This window comes from Heloderma suspectum, chromosome 10 (assembly GCF_057233095.1).
Source record: "Heloderma suspectum isolate Gila_16-S chromosome 10, 16-S_ref, whole genome shotgun sequence".
Lineage (NCBI taxonomy): Eukaryota > Metazoa > Chordata > Lepidosauria > Squamata > Helodermatidae > Heloderma > Heloderma suspectum.
The window spans coordinates 4,171,626-4,199,548 of record NC_139467.1 but is presented as its reverse complement, the minus strand read 5'-3'; the positions used below and the strand labels follow the sequence as shown (position 1 = coordinate 4,199,548).

The following is a 27,923-nucleotide window of genomic DNA, read 5'->3' as shown; positions in this document are numbered from 1 at the left end:
AAAATAATGCTAGGTCTAGGATTTCTTTTTATTGGCTTTATTTATTCAGGTTGCAAAACTCAGCTTTTCAAAACTCAACAAGATTTCAATTCTTTCAGTGCAGAGTTTACATGGTTCCAGGTCCAGGCTTTGCAATCACTTCAAATCTTCTCTGATACTTATCTTGCTTCTGGGACATTTTTCTTGGCTCTGGCTTCTGACATTTGAGCCCGCCTTGGCTCATGCTACAATTTGGCACCTAGGTACTTTGGCTGATCCTTTACTACTGCTGGACCAGCTCGCATCACAAAGGCATTGAAAGGCCAGAAAACTTGAACTGCAGTCAATAAACTCCCCTGAGAGAAAGAGAGAGAGGGAGAGAGAGGATCACTTATTTTGGAAGCAGCCATAATAGCAGAAATGTTTAAAGGGAAGGAGCTTTTCTCCCCAGAGCAGAAGCTGTTTGTGTACAGAGGAGGGGAGGCAGGAGGAAGAAATAGAGACGCAGCCAATACAGAACTCACCCTGTAGCAGATTTGTGGAGCCAAGATCAAAGGGCAGTTATTTGCTAGGAAACAGCGCTCAGCTAAAGAAGAAGTTCAACATCCTCCAAGGCTACACCCAAGTCTGCAAGCATCTGAAAACAGCTCCCTGGCATCCAAAGACAGGGTCCTCCTGCTGTCTTCCACGCCTGCTGTCCCCCTGCCCCTTCTGTCTTTCCCCTCCATTCCCCTTCTTTTGTGTCTATTGTCTTTCTAGATTGCCAGCCTGAGGACAGGGCTGGTCTCTCATTATTTCCGTTGTTGTTGTTGTTGTTATTATTAGGGAAACAATATTTGTCTGAAAAGTGGGATAAAAATAGAAATAAATTTTCAAAAATTATTTGTAAAACCACCATGAAATTTGATTAAAGGTGCAATCCTATGGTCCCTGAGATGGCATTGCAGGGGCCATAGGCTATGTCAGATCTCCCCCTCCCAGGGCAGAAAGAGGGGGCTGCCCATAGAGGAGGAGATCCAATCTCAGGGGCTCCCTCCCACCCCCTGCAGAAACATCTGTGGCCCTTTCCTCTCCAGCGTTGGAATGCTGACGTCCAAGAGGAGGGAAAGGAGGTGTGCTGGGGATGTGTGCATGAAGTCTGGGAGAGGCTGTAGATCCAGCCATGTCCCCAAACTGGCCAGTAATGGAAGAAATAGGTTCAAAGACAGAAAAAACCTAGCCAGGGAAGGAAAAAAGAAGTGGAAACGCTGTTTATCCCTTACTTTGGATGTCTCAGAGAGCTCCAGTGTCGGAGGTCTCCGAGATAATAAGGGCTAGGATTGTCTTGCCATAGTAGTAAGGCATGATGATGATGCAGAGTGACTGGAGCTCAGCTGCAGAGCTTTGGATGCAGAAGGCCCTGGGTTCTTTCCCTGGCATCTCCAGTCAAAAGAATCAGCTCGTAAATGGATGGAAAGACCTTTTCTGGAGGGCTGCTGCCAATCAGAGCAGATATATTGGGTTTGATGGAGAAAGAATCTAGTACAGACTAGACTCTTTGTCTGTATTAAGAGTATAGTCTATTGCTGTTGTTGTTCAGTCGTTAAGTCGTGTCCGACTCTTCGTGACCCATGGACCATAGCACACCAGGCCTTCCTGTCCTCCTCCCTCTCCCAGACTATAGTGTGCTCAAAAGTATAGTCTATACTAGACTAGTATAGGTTGGGCATATGCCAGTATATGTTCAGACTGTTGTCATGGACTACAGCTCCCATAATTCCCATCCAGCATGGCTGTTGGAGGACATCAGGTTGGGGAAGCTGGCTAGAGGATTCTGGGAGTTATAGTCCAACACATCTGGAGGGCACCAGATGTTGGACAAAGCCGGCGTAGGATTCCTGTGTTCCTATATTAACAACAACAACAAAAGTCAGATAAAGTAAGGGACATGATACTTACAGACTCATGGAGGCACTTGCTACTGGAAGGATAGGTGGTTCTGGCGGGGCAAAGGAATGGTGTACAATCTCCTGCTTCCATTCACATGGGAGGAATCCTGGCCCTTTTGGCTTCCAGCTCCCCCACCCCCGCTTTCATTCGTCCATCTCATACAGAGAGGCAAAGAAGATTAGTAGTGACTACATCAGTAGCTTTTGCATCCAAATGTACCAGCTTCGTTGCCAGTGTGTCACCACCATCCATTGGCCGGGACAGCCACCATGGCCAGGTTGCCGGTGTCACCCATATGCTTCTACCTTAGGGCCTTCCCTGTGCATCCGTACACATGGTGTCCCCCAGCTCTGAAAGTACTGATCCTGCAAGAGACATCTTCCAACAGCCAGCTCAGTGTGTTTCCAGATTGAACGGGACAGAAGGAGTTGCAGGAAGAGTCAAGGCAGGAGGGGCTGCTTTGGTAGCTAGCAGGGAGCTCTTCCTGTCATGGTGTTGGGGATGGGCAGTACATTTTCCCTGGGCTGGCCAGAGTTCTGCAGTTCCACTGGAGCAGCTGCAGGAGTCTGTTTAGGAAAACGAGCACAGGCTTTGTGGGGTGGTACCAACAAGGCTGGCACGTGGCGCAGCGGATGCTCTGGTTCCTCCTCTGCAACGTCTTCATCTGGTTCAGGCGGGTGATGAGCCGGGATAGGATCGCCGTGTGTTCCTCCTGCTCCTCCTGGATCACCTGCAGCTCCATGTAGAAGCAATCCAGGTTGTCGGCATAGCAGACCTAAGAAACACCAGGTGGCATTGGAGAAGGGAGAGGTGAAATTGCATTCATGCATTGGGTGGCATCAGAAAAATGGGCCTAAAGGTGCTTGGGACCAAATATAAAAATGACACCTGCATCCAGGAGAAAGTCAGTTTCTTCCTGATGACCCTGCCCCCAAAGGAACAACACAGTATAGTGGAAGGAGGGGTCAGGTCTCTGCTTAGACGGCGTTAAAACTTAGAGAAACTCATTGCTAGATCTATCAAGATGGTAGCTGGATGGAGCTTTCCTGTGTTCAGGTCAGGGGTGTTGAACCTCTTTCAGCCCACGGGCCACATCCCATTTCAGAGACGCTCTCAGGGGCCACATTCCAGTGGTGGGTGGTGCCCAAAATACCCACCTATTCTAGCTGAAAGCTCTTACTGCTGGTAACCAAGTCTTAGAGAGGCATTTCAACCTTGTAAAATGGGGGGGGGGACCTCACACAATTGCTGGGAAACCACGAAATGATCGTGGAGGGAGAGGAGGTGGGGCTGGGAAAGGGGTGGGGCCATCTGGGGAATGCCAGTGGGCCGGATTGGAACTCCAGGTGGGCCAGATTTGGCCCACCGGCCTGAGGTTCAACACCCGTGGTTTAGGTAAGATGTTTCTGAGTACAAAGTGCTGGGAACAAAGAAAAGGAAAAAACCACCTTCTTATCCTGCTGATGACCTTCTCAGAGGCATGCTTGCACACTTGCCAGGGACAGAATGCGGGGCTAAATTGACCTTTGGTCTGGTTCAGCAAAACAACTCTAAGGTTCGCTTGAGCATTGACAGGGGTGTCACAGGCACTGGCTCCCTGCAACTGGTGTCCACATGACAGAGGCAGCGTAAGATTCTTCAGGGAACCAGGAAAATGCAGAGAAGTGGTCTAAGCAGAGGGGGCGGGGGGTTACAACAACTGTAGTATCAAAGAAGTACTTAAACCGTGACCTGCCAGAATCTCACAGCTCCCTGACCAAGTCTAGCTTGTGCAGAGAGATGGAGAGAGATCAATTCCTAAATAAAGCCTGGGTCAGAACTGCGCCAGATTCTAATATGCTCCAACTGCTACGGAAAAAAGGAGTGGATTTCTCAACTTTATAGGCAAGTGTGAGGTGAAGCAAAGGGGAACCCAATCAAGAGATGGACTCTTTATATTGCACTTAATGTTTCAACTTCTGTAAACCACCCAGAGAGCTTTGGCATATGTATGTAAATCATCATCATCATCATCCCCCCTCTAATTGAGTAACTATTGCCCAATACTCTCTGATTTCCTAGAGCTACCCATTTGGCTGAACCCTGCTAGTTCCCATGCCCTATTGCAGATTTCCTCATCTGGCACCCTCCAGATGTGTTGGGTTCTGTAAGGCACCAGGCTGGAAAGGCTTCCCTATTGCAACGAACAGTGAAATCCTACACATGTCTACTCAGAAATAAGTCCCACTGAGTTAATCGGGGCTTACTCCCAGGTAAGTGGGTATACAGTTGCAGCCTAAGCGTGTACACAGGCCTAGGCATGTGTAATTGAAACAAGTGCATATGCTTCTGCTGCCTGTAATAGAAATGTACCACAGATCCTTGGGATGAACGCCCAGGGTTTCCTCCATCACGAACCTCGCTTGCCCTGTTTATGACCCTCACACTGGGCATCTTGGTGGCCACAGTCCGGCTGCAGGATCCTGAGGCAACTGGACCGTGCCCCTAAACCAGCCCGAGCTATTAAAGGAGAAGCAGCGCTCATTGTGTGCTAGCTCATATGCTAACTGTCGGCAGCTGGCATTTATTTACTGGATTTGTATTGGCTGCCCATCAACATGTGTTCTCTGGGTGACTCACAGAACAAAGAATAATGGCAATAAAATGCAATCATTGAAATACAATAATGAAGACAATATGCTGCTATTTTATCTGCTGCTTTTGGATAGACCTTTTAACTGTATTGCAGTTTGGCTGCATTGCTTTGTTTGTAAAAGGTACCCTGGAAAGCTGTTTTTGTTGTTGTTTTTGTCTTGGAAGGGCAGGCTAGAAATACTGAAATAAACAGACAAATAGTTCGAGGAGCCAATTTTTGATGCAGGGCATAGAGAGACCCAACACCAAATCCACAGGCAGTTGGTGGAGGAACAGATTTTGCTAGCCACCCCTTTCTCACTGTACATAACATCTGGAGATCATACGCACGGTGATGTCTTCTGGAGTGTACAGTGTCCCGTCACCACTGGAGTTACCCTAGAAGAAGATATCAACATGCAGTTAGAGTGAGCGAGGCTCAGTTTCAAAATGTTCCCAAGATGTTTTCTTCTGATTTATGAGACCGTGGCTACGTGTTATTTTAATCGCACCAAAAGCAACCACTTGTAAGACAGACTGGATTCTAAGCTCCCTGAGGAGATGAGCAAAGAACACTGCAGGAATCAATCTCAAACAGATGAGCCAGCTGTTCCCTCCCTCCCTTGTTTGCTTAACTTATAATAATATACTCTATCAGCATCTTTCTAATGCCCCAATGTGAGTCTTCCCATGCTCAAACATAGGTATCCAAAACTGCACCACCAATGCACAAGGCAGAGATGATGGCACACTCCAGTAACCCCAAAATATACTCAGGTACGCTGCAGAAAGAAAACTGAAGGAGGAGAACCCTGAACAGCCTCAGAATAACTCAATGACATGTAATAATGAGAGACTGATGGAGGGAGGGGGCGACACATAACGATAAAAGAAGGCAGAGAGGGAGAACCGTCTCATTGCCTGGAGAGGTCAATTCCTGGATCACACTGGAAAGTGACAGAACAGAGAGTTGTTCATAGAAATCAATGAAGATTTCCATGTAGGTGGGATTGAGCACCAGTGCATCCCCCTCCTACCCCCCCCTCCCAAAGAGTTCCTGCTCTTTTTAACTCATTTTCTGTTTAGTGTGAAGTGTTTTATAAACCCTGCTAATGCAAATCCTAAAGCAAATACAGCTCATCCTCCATCTTGCGGGTTGGAAGGGGCTGTGGCTGGGAGAAAGTGACTTATGACAATCTTGCAGTTGAATACTGCAAGCCAGACAAGTGGGAGCTACAACAAAATATTGCATTGTGGAGTACTTCTGTTCTGGGTCCCAGCTGTTCCACTCCTTTCCCCCTAGTTTCCCTTTTCCCTGCTTCACTTAGCTTGTTCAGTCCTCAGTGGGCTGTTTTGGGTCCCCCCACATGAGTTTCCCCCTACAAATATGTTTTGTGACACACCTGTGCCTCTCAGCCCCAAAAGTTCCCATCCATAAAATGGGGGCAATGGTGATGTATCCCATAGAGCTGTTGCGAGGATGAAAGCACAATGAAAAGCATCTTGCAAATCAAAACTGCTATTAATAATAATGGGTATAGGTTGGGCCTGAAGGCTCCCCCCCGCACTCTGAAAAAAGACCCTTCTGGTAGAGGAAGTGAACCTATGGAGCCAACTCAATAGTAGGAAAGAATGGGATTGAGAGGAGAGAAAGCATTCGGTGAGGCAGCCCCCAGGTTAAGACTGGCTCATTGCACAGACCTCGTGCAAAATGGCGCTGATGACAAAAGTAAAAAAGGTGTCCCCAACCAGTCGTGTCCGACTCTAGGGTGTGGTGCTCATCTCCATTTCTAAGCCGAAGAGCCAGCGCTGTCCGAAGACGCTTCCGTGGTCATGTGGCCGGCATGACTGAACACCAAGGTGCACGGAACGCTGTTACCTTTCCTGCTGAAGCGGTACCTATTTATCTACTTGCAATTTAGGCTGACCTATTTATCTACTTGCAATTCAGGCTGACCTGGCATGTATTACTGAGACCTGGGTGGGGGAACTGGGAGGGGTCACTCTCTCCCAGCTGTGCCCTCCTGGGTACTTGGTGCAGCACCAACACCGACTTGAGGGTCGGGGAGGGAGGGTTGCCGTGGTCTATAGGAATTCAATCTCCCTCTCCAGGCTTCCTGCCCATTCAAGCGCAAATCTTGAGTGTTTGTACCTTGTGTTGGGTACCCGGGACAGATTGGGGATTCTGTTGGTGTACCGCCCACCCCGCTGCCCATCAGACTCCCTGCCTGAGCTGACGGAGGTGGTCTCGGACTTGGTGTTGAGGACCCCTAGGATGATGGTCCTGGGGGATCTCAACTTCCATGCCGAGGCCGCTGTATCCGGGGCGGCTCAGGACTTCATGGGGCTGTCCCAACATGTCATCGGCCCAACGCATACAAAAGGACACACGCTTGATCTGATTTTCTCGACTGGGCAGGAGGATGGTGATCTGAAAATGGAGGAATTAACATCTGTCCCTTTGTCATGGTCAGATCACTTCCTGCTGAGGTTTAGACTCCTGGCGGCCTTTCCCCTCTGCAAGGGTGGGGGACCTATTAAAATGGTCCGCCCCCAGAGATTAATGGATTCCAATGGATTCCAGAGGGCTCTGGGGGATTTTCCTGCTGGTATGGCTGGTGCTCCTGTCGAAGCCCAGGTCGCTCTGTGGAATGCAGAGATGACTCGGGCAGTTGACACGATCACGCCCAAGCGCCCTCTCCCTCTGAGCAGAGCCCGGCCAGCTCCTTGGTATACACCTGAGCTGAGGGCAATGAAGCAAGAGGGGAGACGGCTAGAATGCAGGTGGAGGAAAACTCGTGCTGAGTCTGACCGAACACAGGTAAGAGCCCACTATCGAGCCTACTCTGTGGTGGTGAGGGTGGCAAAGAGTTCTTTTCCACCAGCATTGCATCTTCTCAGTGTCGTCCAGCGGAGCTTTTCCGAGTGGTTCGCAGCCTGTTACATTCTGGGCCAGGGAGAGAGACGGTGGAACCCTCGGTAGCACGCTGTGACGAGTTTGCACGGCACTTTGAGGATAAAGTCGCTCAGATTCGTCATGAATTGGACACCACCATTCATGCAGTTCCATTGGTAGAGGCGTTCAGAGTACCGTCTGGTCCAGTTTTATTGGATGAGTTTCAGTTACTGAGGCCTGAGGATGCGGACAAGGTGCTTGGCCAAGTCCGATCAACCACTTGTGTGCTTGACCCTTGCCCTTCATGGCTTATTAAATCAAACAAGGAGGGGTTGTCCGGCTGGGTCCAGGAGGTTGTAAATTCCTCCTTGAGAGAGGGAGTGGTGCCTGCCGCTTTAAAAGAGGCAGTAATTAGACCACTCCTGAAAAAGCCTAACCTGGACCCAGAGGCTGTTAACAATTATAGGCAAGTGGCCAACATCCCCTTCCTAGGCAAGGTGCTTGAGCGGGTGGGTGGTTGTAGGACAGCTCCAGGCACTGTTGAATGAAACGGATTATCTAGATCCATCTCAATCGGGCTTCAGGCCTGGTTTTGGAACGGAAACTGCCTTGGTCGCCCTGTGGGATGACCTCTGCCGGGAGAGGGACAGGGGGAGTGTGACCCTGTTGATTCTCCTGGACCTCTCAGCGGCTTTCGATACCATCGACCATGGTATCCTTCTGGATAGGTTGTCTGGGTTGGGAGTAGGAGGCACTGCACTACAGTGGTTCCACTCCTACTTGGATGGCCAATTCCAGAAGGTGGTGCTGGGGGATTACTGCTCTGTGCCATGGCAATTGTGCCATGGGGTTCCACAGGGCTCTGTTTTATCCCCCATGCTGTTTAACATCTACATGAAACCGCTGGGGGAGGTTATCCGGAGGTGTGGGCTGAGGTGCCATCAATATGCAGATGACACCCAGCTCTACCTCTCTTTTACATCAAAACCAGGTGAGGCAGTGACTGTTCTGAATCAGTGCCTGGGCACGGTAATGGACTGGGTGAGGGCTAATAAACTGAAACTCAATCCAGACAAGACGGAGGTACTGTTAGTGGGTGGTTCGTCTGCCCGGCTAGGTGATATTCAACCTGTTCTGGAGGGGATTGCACTCCCCCTAAAGGATCAGGTTCGTAGTTTGGAGGTGCTCTTGGATCCAGAACTGTCACTTGAGGCACAGGTGAACTCAGTGGCACGGAGCACTTTTTATCAGCTTAGGCTGGTATACCAACTACGCCCTTTTCTGGACAGAGATAGCCTTGCTACAGTTATCCATGCTCTGATAACTTCTCGTCTGGATTACTGCAATGCGTTATACATGGGGCTGCCTTTGAAAACGGTCCGGAAACTTCAGCTGGTCCAAAATAGGGCAGCAAGATTGTTAACAGGGACTGGCCTGCGAGCTCATATTACGCCAGTACTTTTCCAGCTGCACTGGCTGCCAGTCCATTTCCGGGCCCGATTCAAAGTGCTGGTGTTAACATTCAAAGCCCTTAACGGCTTGGGGCCAGGTTACCTGAAGGATCGCCTCCTCCCATATGTGCCTGCCCGGACCTTAAGATCATCATCAGCGGCCCTTCTCCGTGAGCCCCTGCCAAAAGAAGTGAGGTGGGTGGCTACCAGGAGGAGGGCTTTTTCTGCTGTGGCACCCCGGCTCTGGAATGAGCTCCCTAGTGAGGTTCGCCTGGCACCTACATTGTATTCCTTTCGGCGCCAGGTGAAGACCTTTTTATTTTCCCAGGCATTTTAGCATTTTAGCTTTGCTGTTTTAAATCTGTATTTTAAACTCCTGCACTGCTGCTAGGTTTTAATGTGGTTGTATTGTTATATTGTGGTTTTAATGTTCTGTATATTTTAAATTGTTTTATTGTGTGTTGCTTGGATATAATTTTTGTGAACCGCCCAGAGAGCTTCGGCTATTGGGCGGTATAGAAATGAAATGAAATGAAATGAAATGAAATGATAAATAAATAAAAAAAATTTCTTGCTTTCGAACTGCTAGGTTGGCAGGAGCTGGGACTGAAGACGGGAGCTCACTCCGTCACGTGGCACTCGGGTCTCGAACTGCTGACCTGCCGACCTTCCAGTCTGCAGTTCAGCATCTTAACCACTAAGCCACCGTGGCCCCTGATGACACGAGTACAGAAGGTTTTATAAGGACCTTATCCAGTCAGATTGAAGACGTGGGCAGGCCAATATGGTGATTCCGGATAGGGCAATAAGAAAAATTCCACACCCTTCTGTCTGTAGTTCAGCTGCTTTTACCAGGAATGGCCTAAAAAAAATAAATCTGGCAATCTCAGCTAGGATAATCCCAACATCAGTTCTGCCTCTGTGGCTTGAACTGAGATGATGGGTTTTTATCACACTACTGGTGTTAATTTATTGATGCCAGGATGTTTCTCAGCACTGCATTGTGAATGGCCACTGTCATTATTTTACATACCTCTAAGCTTTAATGGAATTATTGCTGTCTGTATTTCTTGTGTTTCATTCCCAGCCAGCATGGGGAAGGTTGGCTTATGCCAAAACAAATGTTCAAGTCTTTAATAACAAGACCCCCTGGGGCTGTTCACACAACACATTAACCCACATTAACTCACACTGAGTGTGAGTTGTTTTGAACCATGGGTTGTTTATTGAACCATGGGTTAGCCTGTTGTCTGAATGCAGCACATTTTCCACAGGATGGGTTATCATGTTGTCTGAGCATCGCCAGGATGGCTTGTTAACCATGCAGTGCAGCTTGTTAACCACCCTGAACAACCAGACAACAAACGTTGGGTTCTTAAGGTGGCTTGTTCAAGAAAATAAGCCATGCTGCATGGTTAACAAGCCACCCTGGCTGCATTCAGACAACATGCTACCCCACGGTTCAACAAACAACCCATAGTTCAAAACAACCACTGAGTGTGGGTTAGCGTGTTGTGTGAACAGCCCCTTTGTTATTTTTGCTGCAACAGACTAACCCGGCTCCCCCTCTGGAATTCTGCCTCCTCCAGTTTCTCTCCTTCCCATCAATACCTTGGATGCTGTCCACCACTCACCACGAGCTGGATTATCCTGCTCAGAAGCCCAATGGACTCTTTCTGACATAGGAGTTGCCTACTAGCAGAGAGGCCCAGTAACGACACAGCCAAGAGGAAATGATAGAGGCTCTGTGAGGCTGAAGGACGTGGGATGTCTCCAAAGTTGGGCATCATGCCACATTGGCAAAGCACTGCATGTACAGCCACATTGTTAGATGTTTCTGGAGTATCCTAAAATAAGCAGAAATCGCCAAGAAAAATAGAAAAGCCCACAATCCTTGCTCATCACCAGATAAACCCAGCATTGATAAATGAGACAGAATAGTCTGTTCTCAAAGTCATCCTGTATATATATATATATATATCTTTCTCTTTTTTTGTCATAAGGATAACAACTCCCAAGAGATTCTTCAGTCATCTTCATCAAACGTTTCTTCCACAAGTCAGAGGCCATGACAAAAGAAATACTGTCAAAAATTACAAATGACTGGAAAATTAAAACCAGATAAGAGAAATCTATACACAGTAAAGTATGGACTCTAGACTCCAACATGCCAATAAAATTAGCTCTGATTGTCTTTGCTGCCAGTGCAAACATTGATACTCTACAGAAAGCTGCCGCATCCAGATCTGACAGCAAACAGACTGTTTCTACATCTGAAGCAAACTCATGAGATCCTGGGATACCAGCTATAAATTTAACTCTAGTGCCACTTGATGAGGGACATTTCAGACAGTAATGCACCAAATCCTCATAAGAACCTAAGAAGAACCATACTGGTTCAGACCAAGGGTCCATCTAGTCCAGCATTCTGCTCACATGGTGGCCAACCAGCTTCCCACAGGGAACCCACGAGTAGGAGATGTGTGCAACACCACCCTCCCGCCCAAGTTCCCCACATCCCACCCACATCTTTAGCTTCATGTGGGCATTTCGGACAGTGCCGCTGCTCCCACAGCACCTTACTGTAGCGTCCTTGCACTGCACCTGGAGGGATTCTTCAGCCTTGCTAAATTTCTTGAGCCGTTGGCTCTCTGTTGCAAATTTAAACCGATCTAATGTCATCCCAATCAAGGAATTCTGGGAATTGTAGCAGCGGGGAGGAGCTCAGGAGATCTATGGGAGAACCCTCGGCACCCATTCGAAGCTGCAGTTCCCATGGTTCTTCGTAGGAAGCTATGAGCATTAAACCAGTTTCAAACTGGTTTAGATTTGGAGTGTAGGTGCACTCTGGGAGTTGATGTTTTTGCAAATACTGAACCTACATCCAGTTCCCTATAATTTAAAATGACTCCTCAGTTGAAGGGGGTGGGGGGACCATCATTCTCCCTGTTCATTTGTGGACCTTCAAATACCATCAGTGTATCCTCACTTTACCTCTTTTCTGGGCGGCAAATACCCAGGCCCTTCTGCTCCAGCCTTATGGGGTTTGCTCTCTCAACCATCCATGATCTTTTGGCACTTCCCTCAGAACTGTTTCCAGCTTTGATTATGCTCTTGGAGGGCATCCAGTCAAACATTTGGCAACAGACTTGAAGCATGGCCAGTAGCTCCTTGACAAATCCTCCCCTCAGCGCTCCCCCCCTCCAAGGAATGAGAACATGTCGCTTCCCTGGCCAAGGGGACCCATTTAGGGCTTTTCCACATCTGACATGAAAAGCACCTTTTGAATGGAACCTCTTTTTGCCATGTTACTAATGTGGAGTAGAAAGTGGAAGAGCTATTAAAATCAAATTGACATTGCCCCAAATCTGAAGACAGCTGCCATACTGTTGTGAGTCCTTGCTGACTAATTGTGTGTGTGAGTGTGTGTGCGCGCGCACGTGCGGGTTTCTTCACACAGAGCTTTTATCCTACTATTGCGATTGCTCACTCACTGAAGTTTGTGGATCCCTTTCATGATGTCGTCAGCCTCCAAGGCACATCCAGAGGTATTTCCTGGTTATTCCATCTCAAAAAGATCCGGAAATACGCTATTAAAACAGCCACTAGATGGTGCAGTTTCATTGATCTCTATGGAACCCTGGAAATTAAAAACTTCCCCTCTCAGCAATCATGTGGTCGCAGTCTGGGAGCCCACTGCAAATGCAGAAAGGCTCCACAACAGGAGGAGTGAGGGCTTTTTCTTTAGTGTAAAGGCAGCCTCTGTGTAAGAGAGAGAAGAAGTAGTACTAGTGATGGTGGTATGCTGGCCATTTATGCATCACTAGGAAAGAGGCCATGCATCACCAAAAGCAGAGGAGAGACTTTTCAGAAGAAGGAGGACAGAGGTCATATCAAAGAAGAGGGGAGACTCGCATAACGTTTGCACCTCCTAATTTATATGGACAGATGCAAATTTAGAAATAATTTAAATAGAAATACAATGCATCTCACCATAGTGGGGAAGGCTGTGTCCAGGTAAACCTGTGTGCCTGTTACCCAGTCTGTCCAGGTGCTAACTGCTGATGGGCTACTCCAAGGCCCCTGCCTGCTCTCCCTTCTTAGGGTTCTTTATCTTTTAACTGGACATGGACAGGTTGAGGACACCTCCAAATAGAGGACTGTCCTGTTTTAAGTAGGACACCTGCCCACCTTAGGTGGTGGGCAGTTTGGGGAAGAGAGACACAGAGGGTTCTTTAACCTCCCTCCACACCCCAGCAAGAACAGCAACAGATGCTTTGCCAGCCCCCCTCACTTTGCACGCCTCACCTGTGCACTGCCATGCATGAGCCTGAATGGGATGCTGAGGTGGATACGGGGAAAAGTCTGCCCAAAGCACTGTTGGTATTCTCTCTGGGGAAGAGGGAGTTTAAGGAGTCCTTTGGCCGGGGAAGCAGGCAGCCATCACCAGCTCGGCAAGGTAGGAGGAGTAAAAAGAAACAGCAAACATAGTGGATAGTATCCAGTGTTAGTCCTGATTAGAGTAGGCTCATTGAAATGAATGGGACTTAACTTATAACTTATAACAGTGGGTCTACTCTAAATAGGAATAACCTTGGAGACTACCCAGTATTTTCATACGAGGCACACCGATCTTGGGAGAATAGTAACTTACTAGAAAATGCAAATTCGGTCCAGGTCTTTCACGCATTCGGCTGTAAAAATATGGAAAGGAGCAACAATTTACATTGAAAATATAATTCTTATAACTGAAAGAACTAGAGAAGACACAGAAGAAAAACAGATAATTTTATACTGGAAGGTTTGTGAGGACCTGTTGTATAAATAAAAATGATTTATGTTCCCCCAAAGAATCAAAATAAATATTTGAAAAGCTTTAAAAGATATTGATTACTAGAGGTGACATGAATGGTATAATAAATAATAACACAGAGCTACTTTCAATCTGAGTGTGAGAACTCTTTCAACATCTTTTAAAAAAAGGATTGAAATATTACGTCCTCAAGATAGCTGGAAATATAAACTTCTGAATGAAAGAAACTATACTTTTTAATTAGTCCCTCATAACTCCTACTTCCCCTTCATGGATCACTGCCTTGTTGTGGCGAAGGGGCTTGCGTAACTCTGTGAAGCCATAAGCTATGCTGTGCAGGGCCACCCAAGATGGACAGGTCATGGCGGAGAGTTCTGACAAACGTGGTCCACTGGAGAAGGAAATGGCAACCCACTCCAGTATTCTTGCCAAGAAAACCCCATGGAATGTATCACAAGGCTAAAAGAGATGACGCCGGAAGATGAGCCCCTCAGGTTGGAAGGTGTCCAATATACTACTGGGGAGGAGCAGAGGGAATTTCCAAGTAGCGCCAGAAAGAGTGAAGCGGCTGGGCCAAAGCCGAAAGGACACTCAGCTGTGGATGTGTCTGGTGGTGAAAAGAAAGTCCGATGCTGTAAAGAACAATATTGTTTAGGAACCTGGAATGTAAGATCAATGAATCCAGGTAAGCTGGAGGTGGTCAGACATGAGAAGGCAAGACTGAACATTGACATCTTGGAAATCAGCGAACTAAAATGGACAAGCATGGGCGAATTTAATTCAGGTGACCATTATATCTACTACTGTGGGCAAGAATCCCTTAGAAGAAATGGAGTAGCACAAAAGGGTGGGAAAAGCAGTACTGGGGTACAATCTCAGAAACGATACAACGATCTCAGTACGAATCCAAGGCAAACCATTCAACATCACAATAATTCAAGTCTATGCCCCAACCACTGAGGCCGAAGAAGCTGAGGTTGATGGGTTCTATGAAGACCTACAACACCTTCTAGAACTAACACCAAAAAAAGATGTCCTCTTCATCATAGGGGATTGGAATGCTAAAGTAGGAAGTCAAGAAATCACCGGGATAACAGGCAAGCATGGCCTTGGTGTACAAAATGAAGCAGGACAAAGGCTAATAGAGTTTTGCCAAGAGAACACGCTGATCATAGCAAACACTCTTTTTCCAACAGCACAAGAGGCGACTCTACACATGGACATCACCAGATGGTCAGTATCGAAACCAGATTGATTATGTACTTTGCAGCCAAAGATGGAGAAGCTCTATACAGTCAGTAAAAACAAGACCTGGAGCTGACTGTGGCTCAGATCATGAGCTTCTTATCGCAAAATTTCGGCTTAAATTGAAGAATGTAGGGAAAACCACTAAACCATTCAGGTATGACCTAAATCATATCCCTTATTTATTTATTTATTTATTTATTTTATCTATTACATTTATATCCCACCTTTTTTTCCTCTTGCAAGGAACCCAAGGTGGCTTACATCTTCCTCCCCCTCTCCATTTTAGCCTCACAGCAACAACCCTGTGAAGTAGATTGGGCTGAGAGTCAGTGACTGGCCCAAAGTCACCCAGGAGCTTCCATGGCCGAGTGGGGACTAGAACCCAGATCTCCTGGCTCCCAGTCCAACACTCTAGCCACTACACCACACTGACTTATGATTATACAGTGGAGGTGACAATAGATTTAAGGGATTAGACCTGATAGACAGAGTGCCTGAGGAACTATGGACGGAGGTCCGTAACATTCTTCAGGAGGCAGCAACACAATCCATCCCAAAGAAAAAGAAATGCAAGAAAGCAAAGTGGCTCTCTGATGAGGCTTTACAAGTAGCTGAGGAAAGAAGGCAAGCGAAAAGCAAGGGAGAAAGGGGAAGATATACCCAAATGAATGCAGAGTTCCAGAGAATAGCAAGGAGAGACAAGAAGGCCTCCTTAAATGAACAATGCAAAGAAATGGGAGGAAAACAATAGAATGGGAAAGACTAGAGATCTTTTCAAGAAAATCGGAGATCTCAAGGGAACGTTTTGTGCAAAGACGGGCATGATAAAGGACAAAGAAGGCAGGGACCTAACAGAAGCAGATGAGATTAAGAAGAGGTGGAAAGAATACACAGAAGGACTATACAGGAAAGATCTGAATGTCCCTGATAGCCATGATAGTGCGGTCACCGAACTTGAGCCGGACATCCTAGAGAGTGAAGTCAAGTGGGCCTTAGGAAGCATTACTACCAACAAAGCTAGCGGAGATGACAGTATTCCAGCTGAGCTATTTAAAATCCTAAAAGATGATGCTGTTAAAGTGCTGCACTCAATATGTCAGCAAATTTGGAACACTCAACAGTGGCCACAAGACTGGAAAAGGTCAGTTTACATTCCAATTCCAAAGAAGGGCAATGCCAAAGAGTGTTCAAACTACTGCACAATTGCGCTCATTTCACATGCCAGCAAGGTTATGCTCAAAATCCTACAAGCTAGGCTTCAGCAGCATGTGAACCGAGAACTACCGGAAGTACAAGTGGGGTTTCGAAGAGGCAGAGGAACTAGAGATCAAATCGCCAACATTCGCTGGATCATGGAGAAAGCAAGAGAATTCCAGAAAAACGTCTATTTCTGCTTCATTGACTATGCTAAAGTCTTGGATTGTGTGGATCACAACAAACTCTGGCAAATTCTTAAAGAGATGGGAGTACCAGACCACCTTACCTGTTTCCTGAGAAACCTGTACGAGGGTCAAGAAGCAACAGTAAGAACCAGAGATGGAACAACCGATTGGTTCAAAAATGGGAAAGGAGTACGACAAGGCTGTATATTGTCGCCCTGCTTATTTAATTTATATGCAGAGTACATCATGAGAAACGCCGGGTTGGATGAATCACGGGTCGGAATTAATATTGCCGGGAGAATTATCAACAACCTCAGATATGCAGACGATACCGCCCTAATGGCAGAAAATAGCTCAGCTGGAATACTGTCATCTCCGCTAGCTTGGTTGTTACTAATGCTTCCTAAGGCCCACTTGACTTCACTCTCTAGGATGTCCGGCTCAAGTTCAGTGACCGCACTATCATGGCTATCAGGGACATTCAGATCTTTCCTGTATAGTTCTTCTGTGTATTCTTGCCACCTCTTCTTAATCTCATCTGCTTCTGTTAGGTCCCTGCCTTCTTTGTCCTTTATCATGCCCGTCTTTGCACAAAACGTTCCCTTGAGATCTCCAATTTTCTTGAAGAGATCTCTAGTCTTTCCCATTCTGTTGTTTTCCTCGATTTCTTTGCATTGTTCATTTAAGAAGGCCTTCTTGTCTCTCCTTGCTATTCTCTGGAACTCTGCGTTCAGTTGGGTATATCTTCCCCTTTCTCCCTTGCTTTTCGCTTCCCTTCTTTCATGAGCTACTTGTAAAGCCTCATCAGACAGCCACTTGGCTTTCTTGCATTTCTTTTTCTTTGGGATGGATTTCGTTGCTGCCTCCTGAACAATGTTACGGACCTCCGTCCATAGTTCCTCAGGCACTCTGTCTATCAGGTCTAATCCCTGAAATCTATTCGTCACCTCCACTGTATATTCATCAGGGATATGATTTAGGTCATACCTGAACGGTTTAGTGGTTTTCCCGACGTTCTTCAATTTAAGACGAAATTTTGCAAGAAGCAGCTCATGATCTGAGCCACAGTCAGCTCCAGGTCTTGTTTTTACTGACTGTATAGAGCTTCTCCATCTTTGGCTGCAAAGGACATAATCAATCTGATTTCGATATTGACCATCTGGTGACGTCCATGTGTAGAGTCGCCTCTTGTGCTGTTGGAAAAGAGTGTTTGCTATGATCAGCATGTTCTCTTGGCAAAACTCTATTAGCTTTTGTCCTGCTTCATTTTGTACACCAAGGCCATGCCTGCCTGTTATCCCGGTGATTTCTTGATTTCCTACTTTAGCATTCCAATCCCCTATGATGAAGAGGACATCTTTTTTTGGTGTTAGTTCTAGAAGGTGTTGTAGGTCTTCATAGACCCCCAAACAGTACCAATACTATTAAAACTGTCCTCAAAAGGAAGTTCTTCTTGTTACAGTGTACACATGTATTCCATTGATATATCAAAAAGATACATAATTAATAGACAAAAGATGTTTTGTACACTTAATTTTCTTTTCCAGTAGAAAACAAAAAACTGGTGACAATTATATCATAATTCACAAACAAATTACCTTCAGAATCTGAGTGAACTAAATCTAGTGCTCACCACACACACAGTTCCTATTTTTAGTTTTTATAACTGGCGTAGCCGAGAATGTTGTTTCACGCATCTAGATTGATCTGACCAGCAGCAGAGCAGTTACAGCTTTATTTCCGACTTGAGATTATTCTCTATTATTTTGGATTATTCATCCAAAAGTGAGTTTGTGGTTTCTCCTGTAAAAACCCTCTGAAAAGAGCATCTGAGATGTGATCCTTCACAGGATGTCTTACCTCCAGGAGTACACGCATGACTGGTAGAAAAACACAGGCCTAATGGATCGCCGTATATTGGGGAATTAGGGATTGTTTTCCTCCCAGGACAGATCAGCAGTGGCATTCCCCAGTGTCCAAAACAATATTATGGAGCTAGGAAAGGAACAAAGGGTGGGAATGAATGGGATCAAAGTTTTAGTTCACCTATCCTCCCTATGCTTTTATTTTTTAAGTTTATTTCATATCATTTAATAGAAAAACAAACAAGTTATCAAAACAGAAAATACAAAATTCATAACAAACTGAAAGCATGAACTATATTGTTTGAAGAGAGTGGTTTCTCCAATAATCAGTAAATATTATCCATTTTTAAACAAAATTATTATATGTCCACCTTCTGTCTTGTATAATTTGTTCGTTTTGATATTATGGCATAGTCATATGCAACTTATGTTCCTGTTCAGAGAATTTGGGTATTTTATGTATTTATTTCCTGCATTTCTTAGCTCCCTTTCAAGACTGCACTACTGTTGCCAACTGCCCGTAACTTAAACAGCATATCTGTGCTGCAAATATGATATATGATATTAACTCTCTGTAAGCTGGAGGTGCATTTTCTCTAAAGGTCCATTTTGAAAGGATCCAAGAGAGTAGTCCTATGGGTCTGTTGCCCAAATGACTCTGCCTTTGTAGGTATTCATTTCATGGCAAATTCTGACAATTGGTTAAAACACTGTCTGTATAAGACCAAAATTGACTACATGCAAATAATACATCATAACTATGAATGTTGTTCTCCACCCAATTTTTAAAAGGTCCAGGAATATCAGTAGCCTTAGAGACTTGTTCATATATAACAGACATGGGCAAGGATTTATGTGGGCTAATTCCTCCTTTATGTCTGTCCCATATTTCTAACGAATGTTTAATTTTAATTTGTAGTATCTTGTTTTCTTAAAGGTAAGGTAAAATTCAAGTAATATTGTACTGTTATCTACATACATAATTGATCCAATTTCCAATCTATTTACTTTTTATATCAAACTCTCCAAAAATAAAAGTAAATCTATTCTTAAGTAGGAGTTTGTTGTTGTTCAGTCGTTAAGTCGTGTCCGACTCTTCGTGACCCCATGGACCATAGCACGCCAGGCCTTCCTGTCCTCCGCTCTCTCCCGGAGTGTGCTCAAGTTCATATTCCTTGCATCAGTGATGCTATCTAGCCATCTCATCCTCTGCTGTTCCCTTCTCCTTTTCCCTTCAATCTTTCCCAGCATCAGGTAGGGATGTCAGAGAATTCCGCCACGGATCTCGGTGAGGCCGAATGCCAGTGCATTCAGCCCTCTGAACTCTGTGGCGGAACAGCCTGCCACCCCCCACCCCCCGTGGATCCCCCCCGGGACGAGACTTATCTGGGGCGGATGTTCCGGATGGCGGCGGCTCCAGCGGCAGCTGGTCTTCTGACCGGCCGCTGCCGCCGCCATTTGAAGTCTCCCCCCCCCCATTCGTGATAGGCTACGTAAGTCTTTACGTAGCCTATCACAGCTGAATTGTTGCTGAATACAGGGACGCAAATGGCGGCAGCTACGGCCGCCGCCATTTGTGTTCCCTATTTTTGGTTATCTTAGTCTACGTAAATATTTATGTAGCCTAAGACGGCGAAACTAAGGAGGAATGCAAATAGCATAGCGGACGCTATTTGCGTTCCCCCTTATTTTCACCGTCTTAGTCTACATAAATATTTACGTAGACTAAGACAACCAAAAATAGGGATTTTGCGTACGCGTTGTTTTTTTTAACCCAGATGTGATAGGCTACGTAAGTCCTTACGTAGCCTATCACAGCTGAATACAGGGACGCAAACGGCGGTGGCTATGGCCGCCGCCATTTGCATCCCTGCTAGCCAGCGGCCGGATGTCCGACTGCTGGCGGAGCTGGCCAGCAGCTCCGCAGAATCCCCACAGAGCGGAGCCGGCCGGCCAGGATTCCGGGGGGAGGGACGGAGCGCCTCGCCCCCCCAGCGGAACCCGGAAGAGCCAGGTAAGGGGGGTTTCGTACATCCCTAGCACCAGGGTCTTTTCCAGTGACATTTCTCTTCGCATTAGGTGGCCAAAATATTTGAGCTTCAGCTTCAGTATCTGTCCTTCCAATGAGCACTCAGGGTTGATTTCCTTTAGGATGGACTGATTTGACCTCTTTGCAGTCCAGGGGACTCGTACGAGTCTTCTCCAGCACCACAGTTCGAAGGCATCAATTCTTTGGCGCTCAGCCTTCCTTATAGTCCAGCTCTCACAGCCATACCTTACTACTGGGAAAACCATAGCTTTGATTATACAGACCTTTGTCGGCAAGGTGATGTCTCTGCTTCTTACTATGCTGTCTAGGTTTGCCATAGCTTTCCTCCCAAGGAGCAAGTGTCTTTTAATTTCATGGCTACAGTCACCATCTGCGGTGATCTTGTAGCCCAAGAAAATAAAATCTGTCACTGCTTCCATTTCTTCCCCTTCTATATGCCAGGCTAGGCTTCAGCAGTATGCGAACCGAGAACTACCGGAAGTACAAGCTGGGTTTCGAAGAGGCAGAGGAACTAGAGATCAAATCGCCAACATTCGCTGCATCATGGAGAAAGCAAGAGAATTCCAGAAAAACATCTATTTCTGCTTCATTGACTACGCTAAAGCCTTTGATTGTGTGGATCACAACAAACTGTGGCAAATTCTTAAAGTGATGGGAGTACCAGACCACCTTACCTGTCTCCTGAGAAACCTGTACGAGGGTCAAGAAGCAACAGTAAGAACCAGACATGGAACAACCGATTGGTTCAAAATTGGGAAAGGAGTACGACAAGGCTGCATATTGTCACCCTGCTTATTTAACTTATATGCAGAGTACATCATGAGAAATGCCGGGTTGGATGAATCAGAGGTCGGAATTAAGATTGCTGGGAGAATTATCAACAACCTCCGATATGCAGACGATACCACCCTAATGGCAGAAAGCGAAGAGGATCTAAAGAGCCTCTTGTTGAGGGTGAAAGAGGAGAGTGCAAAAGCTGGTTTGAAACTCAACATTAAAAAAACTAAGATCATGGCATGTGGCCCCATCACTTCCTGGCATATAGAAGGGGAAGAAATGGAAGCAGTGACAGATTTTACTTTCTTGGGCTACAAGATCACCGCAGACGGTGACTGTAGCCATGAAATTAAAAGACGCTTGCTCCTGGGGAGGAAAGCTATGGCCAACCTAGACAGCATAGTAAGAAGCAGAGACATCACCTTGCCGACAAAGGTCCGTCTAATCAAAGCTATGGTTTTCCCAGTAGTAATGTACGGCTGTGAGAGCTGGACTATAAGGAAGGCTGAGCGCCGAAGAATCGATGCTTTCGAACTGTGGTGCTGGAAAAGACTCTTACGAGTCCCCTGGACTGCAAGGAGGTCAAATCAGTCCATCCTAAAGGAAATCAACCCTGAGTGCTCATTGGAAGGACAGATAATGAAGCTGAAGCTCCAATATTTTGGCCACCTAATGCGAAGAGAAAAGTCACTGGAAAAGACCCTGATGCTGGGAAAGACTGAAGGCAAAAGGAGAAGGGGACGGCAGAGGATGAGATGGCTAGATAGCATCACGGATGCAATGAATATGAACTTGAGCACGCTCCGGGAGAGAGCGCAGGACAGGAAGGCCTGGCGTGCTATGGTCCATGGGATCACGAAGAGTCGGACACGACTGAACGACTGAACAACAACAACAACAACAACTGTTTTGGGGGGCGTTGTTTCAAAGGCTAGTTTCATGTTTACTGATAGGCAAATTATAATATTCTCTGAAACTGGTACTCTTTCGAACGCTTCTTTTTTTATCACTATCTTAGCTCCTGAGCAAATGCAAGGGTGCTTCCAGATGAGCCTTTTATGACACCATTGCCCTTGTCCTCCCTCATTCACAAAGTGTTCTCTTAGGGCAGAAAATCCATTAAGGGAAGAAAGACGGGATAGCTGCACGATGCCTTCTCAGTGGTGGCACTAGGAGCCCTCCGTCTGGAAGCATCCCAAGATTAGCCCCCTAAAATTATTCCATGGAAATTACTAAGTGCCTTCCCACTCCAAAAGCACATAATATCTCATTGTGCCAGTCTGTGATACCCCAGAGAAAGTGGGAGAAACCTTGAAGTCCAAAGCAGGGGGAACCCTGCACAGAAATGTTAAAAAGTGCTTCCCATTGATTATCATAGAATCACAGAATAGTAGGGTTGGAAGAGGCCTACAAGGCCATCGAGTCCAACCCCCTGCTCAATGCAGGAATCCAAGTCAGAGCATCCCCGACAAGTTTAAAGCAAGGACGTGCCTGCCAAAGTAATCAGAAGTTCTCCACCCCACTTTTTCCAGATTAAATTGGTAACCTCTCTTTAACCCAAATAGCTCCGTCCTCCAGCATAACTGTATCACATCCCTTCTGACTGGCCTCTTTTCTTCCTGAGCCAAAACCTTAACATAACTGTTAATTGAATTATGCATCTTTTGTATGCTTGACTGCTTGCCAGTGGGCAGTGATGAACTGTTGACCTTTCTAGGGCCAGCTTAAGTGGCTTGCTCAATAGCCTTTGCTGCCTAAAAGAAGCAGCTTGACTGCCTGACACACAGCTTGCAGGCTCTGGGTTAACAGGAGCATTAGAGGCAGAGATGCAGAGAGGTTCTGCAGCTGGCTAGAAATCTTCAGTGGGCTCCAGGTGGATGTAGCTTGCTTTGAGGGGGCCTATCACTGCCTGATTTACACTTTCTGCCCCACCACACTCAGCTCATAAATAAAGGAAAATTCTCAGATATGTGGAAAGTCGCCAGCGCTTCCATATCGAAAGGCTTCCAGAAAAGGAATGTTGGGTTTGTTTGTTTTTACCCTGCCTAAAACATGGACTTTTACAAGGGGTCCAGATGACAACATCTTCCACTCATAACCTGCCCGTGTTTTCCCATCACCTCTTCCATCTTTTTCTTACCACAAAAACCAAAAGCAAACTATTAAAAAGGGAAAAGAAGGTTTCGAAGAGGCAGAGGAACTAGAGATCAAATTGCCAACATTCACTGGATCATGGAGAAAGCAAGAGAATTCCAGAAAAACGTCTATTTCTGCTTCATTGACTACGCTAAAGCCTTTGATTGTGTGGATCACAACAAACTCTGGCAAATTATGAAAGAGATGGGAGTACCAGACCACCTTACCTGTCTCCTGAGAAACCTGTACGTGGGACAAGAAGCAACAGTAAGAACCGGACATGGAACAACCGATTGGTTCAAAACTGGAAAAGGAGTACGACAAGGCTGTATATTGTCGCCCTGCTTATTTAATTTATATGCAGAGAACATCATGAGAAATGCCGGGTTGGATGAATCACAGGTCGGAATTAAGATTGCCAGGAGAATTATCAACGACCTCAGATACGCAGACGATACCACCCTAATGGCAGAAAGCGAAGAGGAACTAAAGAGCCTCTTGTTGAGGGTGAAAGTGGAGAGTGCAAAAGCTGGTCTGAAACTCAACATTAAAAAAACTTAAGATCATGGCATCTGGCCCCATCACTTCCTGGCATATAGAAGGGGAAGAAATGGAAGCAGTGACAGATTTTACTTTCTTGGGCTCCAAGATCACCGCAGACGGTGACTGTAGCCATGACATTAAAAGACGCTTGCTCCTTGGGAGGAAAGCTATGGCAAACCTAGACAGCATAGTAAGAAGCAGAGACATCACCTTGCTGACAAAGGTCCGTCTAATCAAAGCTATGGTTTTCCCAGTAGTAACATATGGCTGTGAGAGCTGGACTGTAAGGAAGGCTGAGTGCCGAAGAATGGATGCTTTCGAACTGTGGTGCTGGAGAAGACTCGTACGAGTCCCCTGGACTGCAAGGAGGTCAAATCAGTCCATCCTAAAGGAAATCAACCCTGAGTGCTCATTGGGAGGACAGATACTGAAGCTGAAGCTCAAATATTTTGGCCACCTAATGCGAAGAGAAAAGTCACTGGAAAAGACCCTGATGCTGGGAAAGATTGAAGGCAAAAGGAGAAGGGGACGGCAGAGGATGAGATGGCTAGATAGCATCACTGATGCAAGGAATATGAACTTGAGCACACTCTGGGAGAGAGCGGAGGACAGGAAGGCCTGGCATGCTATGGTCCATGGGGTCACGAAGAGTCGGACACGACTTAACAACTGAACAACAACAACAACCATTTGACTGATGGGAGCTAGGAGCTGTCTGTCAGGAAGCCAAAATCTGGTGGCCCCTGGGACTTCTTACTGCTTGTAAGGTAAGCTCTTCATTCCTGCAAGGAGCTCCTGTTCTACATACCTGTTTTTAGTTAGAATGTTGCTTCATCTTGTTCCATAGCTCTTGGGGGTGACGATTTCGAGCATCTGTAAACATGAAAAGCCCAGCTGTCCTTCCACATCCCTACTCATCAGGCCAAAGATCTCTGTCCAATGCTCTTTCCCCCTCCCTCCAGCTTGTCTTGGTGTTGTCCGTGCTTCTGGCCAGACTGAAGGAATACTAGCAATTTTGCATGCCCTCGATGCTCCAATCTTTGCCACACCTCTCTTGCCTTGGGATGACTGTTCAGCATTAAAACAAGGGGACGATTCCAAAATATGCACTGGCTGTCCCACCAACTTAGCGACAGCTGCCAATACGATCACCCTCCTTCCAGAAAACAAAGTTTTACGACAACCCCAGTTTCAAAAAGAACTGAGTCACTGCAGGAATAAAAGGGGAAGATGTCCAGCTCCAGCATAACAGCAGACATGGGATGGTCTTGTAAAATGTTCATATAAGGATTAATGGTGTATTTTTTATCTAATGTACATGTGTGTGCTGGAGACAGGGAGAAAGATCATTTCCAACAATAAGGGTTTTAGAACTATCACAAAGTCTTTGTGAAGTACGTAACTGCAAAGCTGATGCTGGCACCCCAAATCTGCAAGATGTATTTCGTTTCAGTCAGAGGTGTTGTTGTTGTTGTTGTTTTTATATTAAATACAGGATTCTATAAAAGCTGTCAAATATTTTAATGGTTTTCAACAGCTGCCCATAATATCCCCACACTGCTCCCGGTGCCAAGAATATAACATCTAGAGACATGGATTTAGGCAACTTCCTTTTTTTCAGATTGGGCACTTGAGACAGGAAGTAAGGTATCTTTATGTAATTAGTTAATTAAATCAATATACCACCTTTCCATCGGTGAGATGGCGAACAAAATCAAAAGGGTGACAGCTGACAGTCAATTCTAAAGTGGGACAAATGTGGACTTTTGAACACACGCTCTGTGCCCTGATCTTTATTTTTAATTTTTTTATGCTTCCAAAAGAATGCAGCCAGTGTGCATTGTCAACAGTTTCACAGCACACTTCAGAACATATGTCTAAGTCCACACAAATTACTTAAAATGTGGGCTTAATCAGTGCAGGGAGGTCAACAGCTGAGGAACAGGATTCGGCCTGCCACCCTCCTAACAACCTCCATGTCTTCATTGAGTCTCCTCCCCCAGCTTACACATATGCAAGTTGGAGTGGCTCCCTTTGGAAGAGCATCATGAGCAATATTCATCTCCTAGACTTCCATCTTCAGCCAAAGCGGCATTAAAAAATGACAGCAAATGCACGCAAGATAGAAAATGGTTGTAGATGTGGTGGCCACAGCAGGGAAGGCAGTTCTTGGCTCTTCCTTCTGCTACTGGCAACTTGAGAGGAGTTTTCTGTGCCTTCAGTAGGGATGTACGAAAGTCACTTACCTTTTCGCAGGGGTGATTCGCAGTGGGGGGGAGGCACTTCGCTTCTCCCCCCGAAGTTCAGGCGAGGGGGGGGAGGCGTCCTGCCTCACCTGGCCGAAATTCAGGCCGGGGAGAAGCGCCCCGACTCCCTGGCCGCGAAAGAAAAAGTAAAAAAACAACCCGTGATAGGCTACGTAACAATTAACGTAGCCTATCACGGCTAGATTTCCAAAGTCAGCCATGATAGGCTACGTTAATTGTCACGTAGCCTATCACGGGTGACCTTGGAAAAAAAAGAGCGCGTACGCAAATGGCGGCGGCCCATGGGCGCCGCCATTTGCGTTCCTTATTTTGGCACGTCTAGTCTACGTAAAGATTTACGTAGACTATGGCGAAAATAAGGGAACGCTATTTGCGTTGCCCTTATTTTCGCCGTAGTCTACGTAAATCTTTACGTAGACTAGACGTGCCAAAATAAGGAACGCAAATGGCGGCGCCCATGGGCCGCCACCATTTGTGTACGTGCTTTTTTTTCTTTTTTTTTCCAGAGTCACCCGTGATAGGCTACGTGACGATTTACGTAGCCTATCACGGCTGACTTTGGAAATCTAGCCGTGATAGGCTACGTAAATCGTCACGTAGTCTATCATGGGTGTGTGTTTTTGTTTTGTTTTTTACTTTTTTATTTTGTAATGGCGGTGGCGGCAGCTGGTCAGGAGACCAGCCGCCGCCCCCGCCCCCGCCGAACTGCAGCCGGGACCCGCCACCGAGAGGGACATTCGCTGAAGGTAAGTCCCATCCTGGGGGGGGGGGGCGGCGGCGGCGGCGGAGAATTTCCCCAACACTTTCGGGGGGCCGAATGCCTCGGCGCTCGGCCTCCTGAAGATTTGTGGAGAAATTCTCCGCCATCCCTAGCCTTCAGTGCTCTTCAAATGCAGACAGGTTGGACTGGGAGGCAGAGTAAGGTTGCTGACTATTTTTAATTTTTTTTACCAAGAGCTGTTCTATACGACACATTTATTGTGCGCTCGTGATCCCTCCCTCACGGTAGATTGCAGGTGCTTTCCATGACATCCTCCTCCTCCAGGGCTTCCCCCATTCTTTACAATTCCATCGCTTTTTTTTTTTTTTTTTTGATCGAGGAAAGTCTAGTATTATCTGGAAACGGTGGAATGAAACCCTAGTGTAGTTCTGCAATTCTGCTATACCACAGCACCACCTAGTGGCTGCATAATGGAACATATAGAAAGAGAGAGAAAGAAAAACCCTGAAAAGGATCCCACAAAGAACCCAGAATCAGAAGTCTTGGTAAAGTGGAGGATTAAAAGCCTCATGTAGAAAAGCTCTAACCTCTGCTCCCTTGATCTTCAGCTTGATCTGCAGATATTGGCAGGTGATGATAATACTGACTTCCCTACAGCAAAATGTCTCTCCTTCTGATCTCTGTAGGTCAAGGTGCTGCTAAAGATGCAAGAGCAGCCCATTGGCAGGTCTCTTTTAGACAGTTGGCGTAAGGGCGCAAGGCCGGATCAAGGCTGTAGTGAGCCCCACACTCCACCCCCAGCTCTGAATTCACAAACATGACATTTGCATGTGAATTCCCACACGCATGCACAGAAAGAAAACTACATTATGCACAGCAATATGGGAAAACTTACTACATATCTCAGCGGAACATCATCTTCCACCCTTTCCTGGAAGCCAGAGAGGCCAAAGAACCCCCGATGCATTAATCAAGTGAAGGGCTCTCCGAGGGTTCTCTCCACCCCTCATGCGACACAGTTTCTGTGGCCCTGCTCCTAACGTCGGCTCATTGTTAATGTCTGCATAGTGTGCGCTTTCCCTGGGCAGACGTCCACACTCAGCCGAAGATATTGGGGGCAGGCCTGAGAAAGCTACTCAACGTTGGGGCTCCAGAGGAGGTCCAGCAGTGTGGCCTCGTAGCCCCTTCTATGCATGGAGACCCCCTCCACACAATCAAGGCCTGAAGGGGCTTCATACATCATCACATGGTAC

At 46.4% G+C, this 27,923-nt stretch overlaps 1 protein-coding gene across 4 annotated transcripts; it reads right to left on the bottom strand.

Moving 5' to 3' along the window:
• Positions 1 to 33: 33 nt before the first annotated feature.
• LOC146337484 (uncharacterized) lies at positions 34 to 27,923 on the bottom strand. 4 transcript variants are annotated; one of them, XM_084814685.1, is made up of 9 exons: positions 27,566 to 27,893; positions 27,258 to 27,368; positions 24,491 to 24,555; positions 18,172 to 18,306; positions 10,503 to 10,715; positions 4,873 to 4,920; positions 1,918 to 2,683; positions 504 to 819; positions 34 to 335 (listed from the first exon to the last, which is right to left on the bottom strand). In XM_084814685.1, the coding sequence occupies exons 4-7, from the start codon at positions 18,187 to 18,189 to the stop codon at positions 2,396 to 2,398; spliced, it is 567 nt and encodes a 188-aa protein (XP_084670811.1). In that variant the 5' UTR covers positions 18,190 to 18,306; positions 24,491 to 24,555; positions 27,258 to 27,368; positions 27,566 to 27,893; the 3' UTR covers positions 34 to 335; positions 504 to 819; positions 1,918 to 2,395. The 4 variants fall into 4 exon arrangements, with proteins under 4 accessions (XP_084670811.1, XP_084670810.1, XP_084670812.1 ...); XM_084814684.1 differs by lacking the exon at positions 504 to 819 and having other exon boundaries at positions 27,566 to 27,923; XM_084814687.1 differs by lacking the exons at positions 18,172 to 18,306; positions 24,491 to 24,555; positions 27,258 to 27,368; positions 27,566 to 27,893 and adding an exon at positions 12,363 to 12,630 and having other exon boundaries at positions 159 to 335.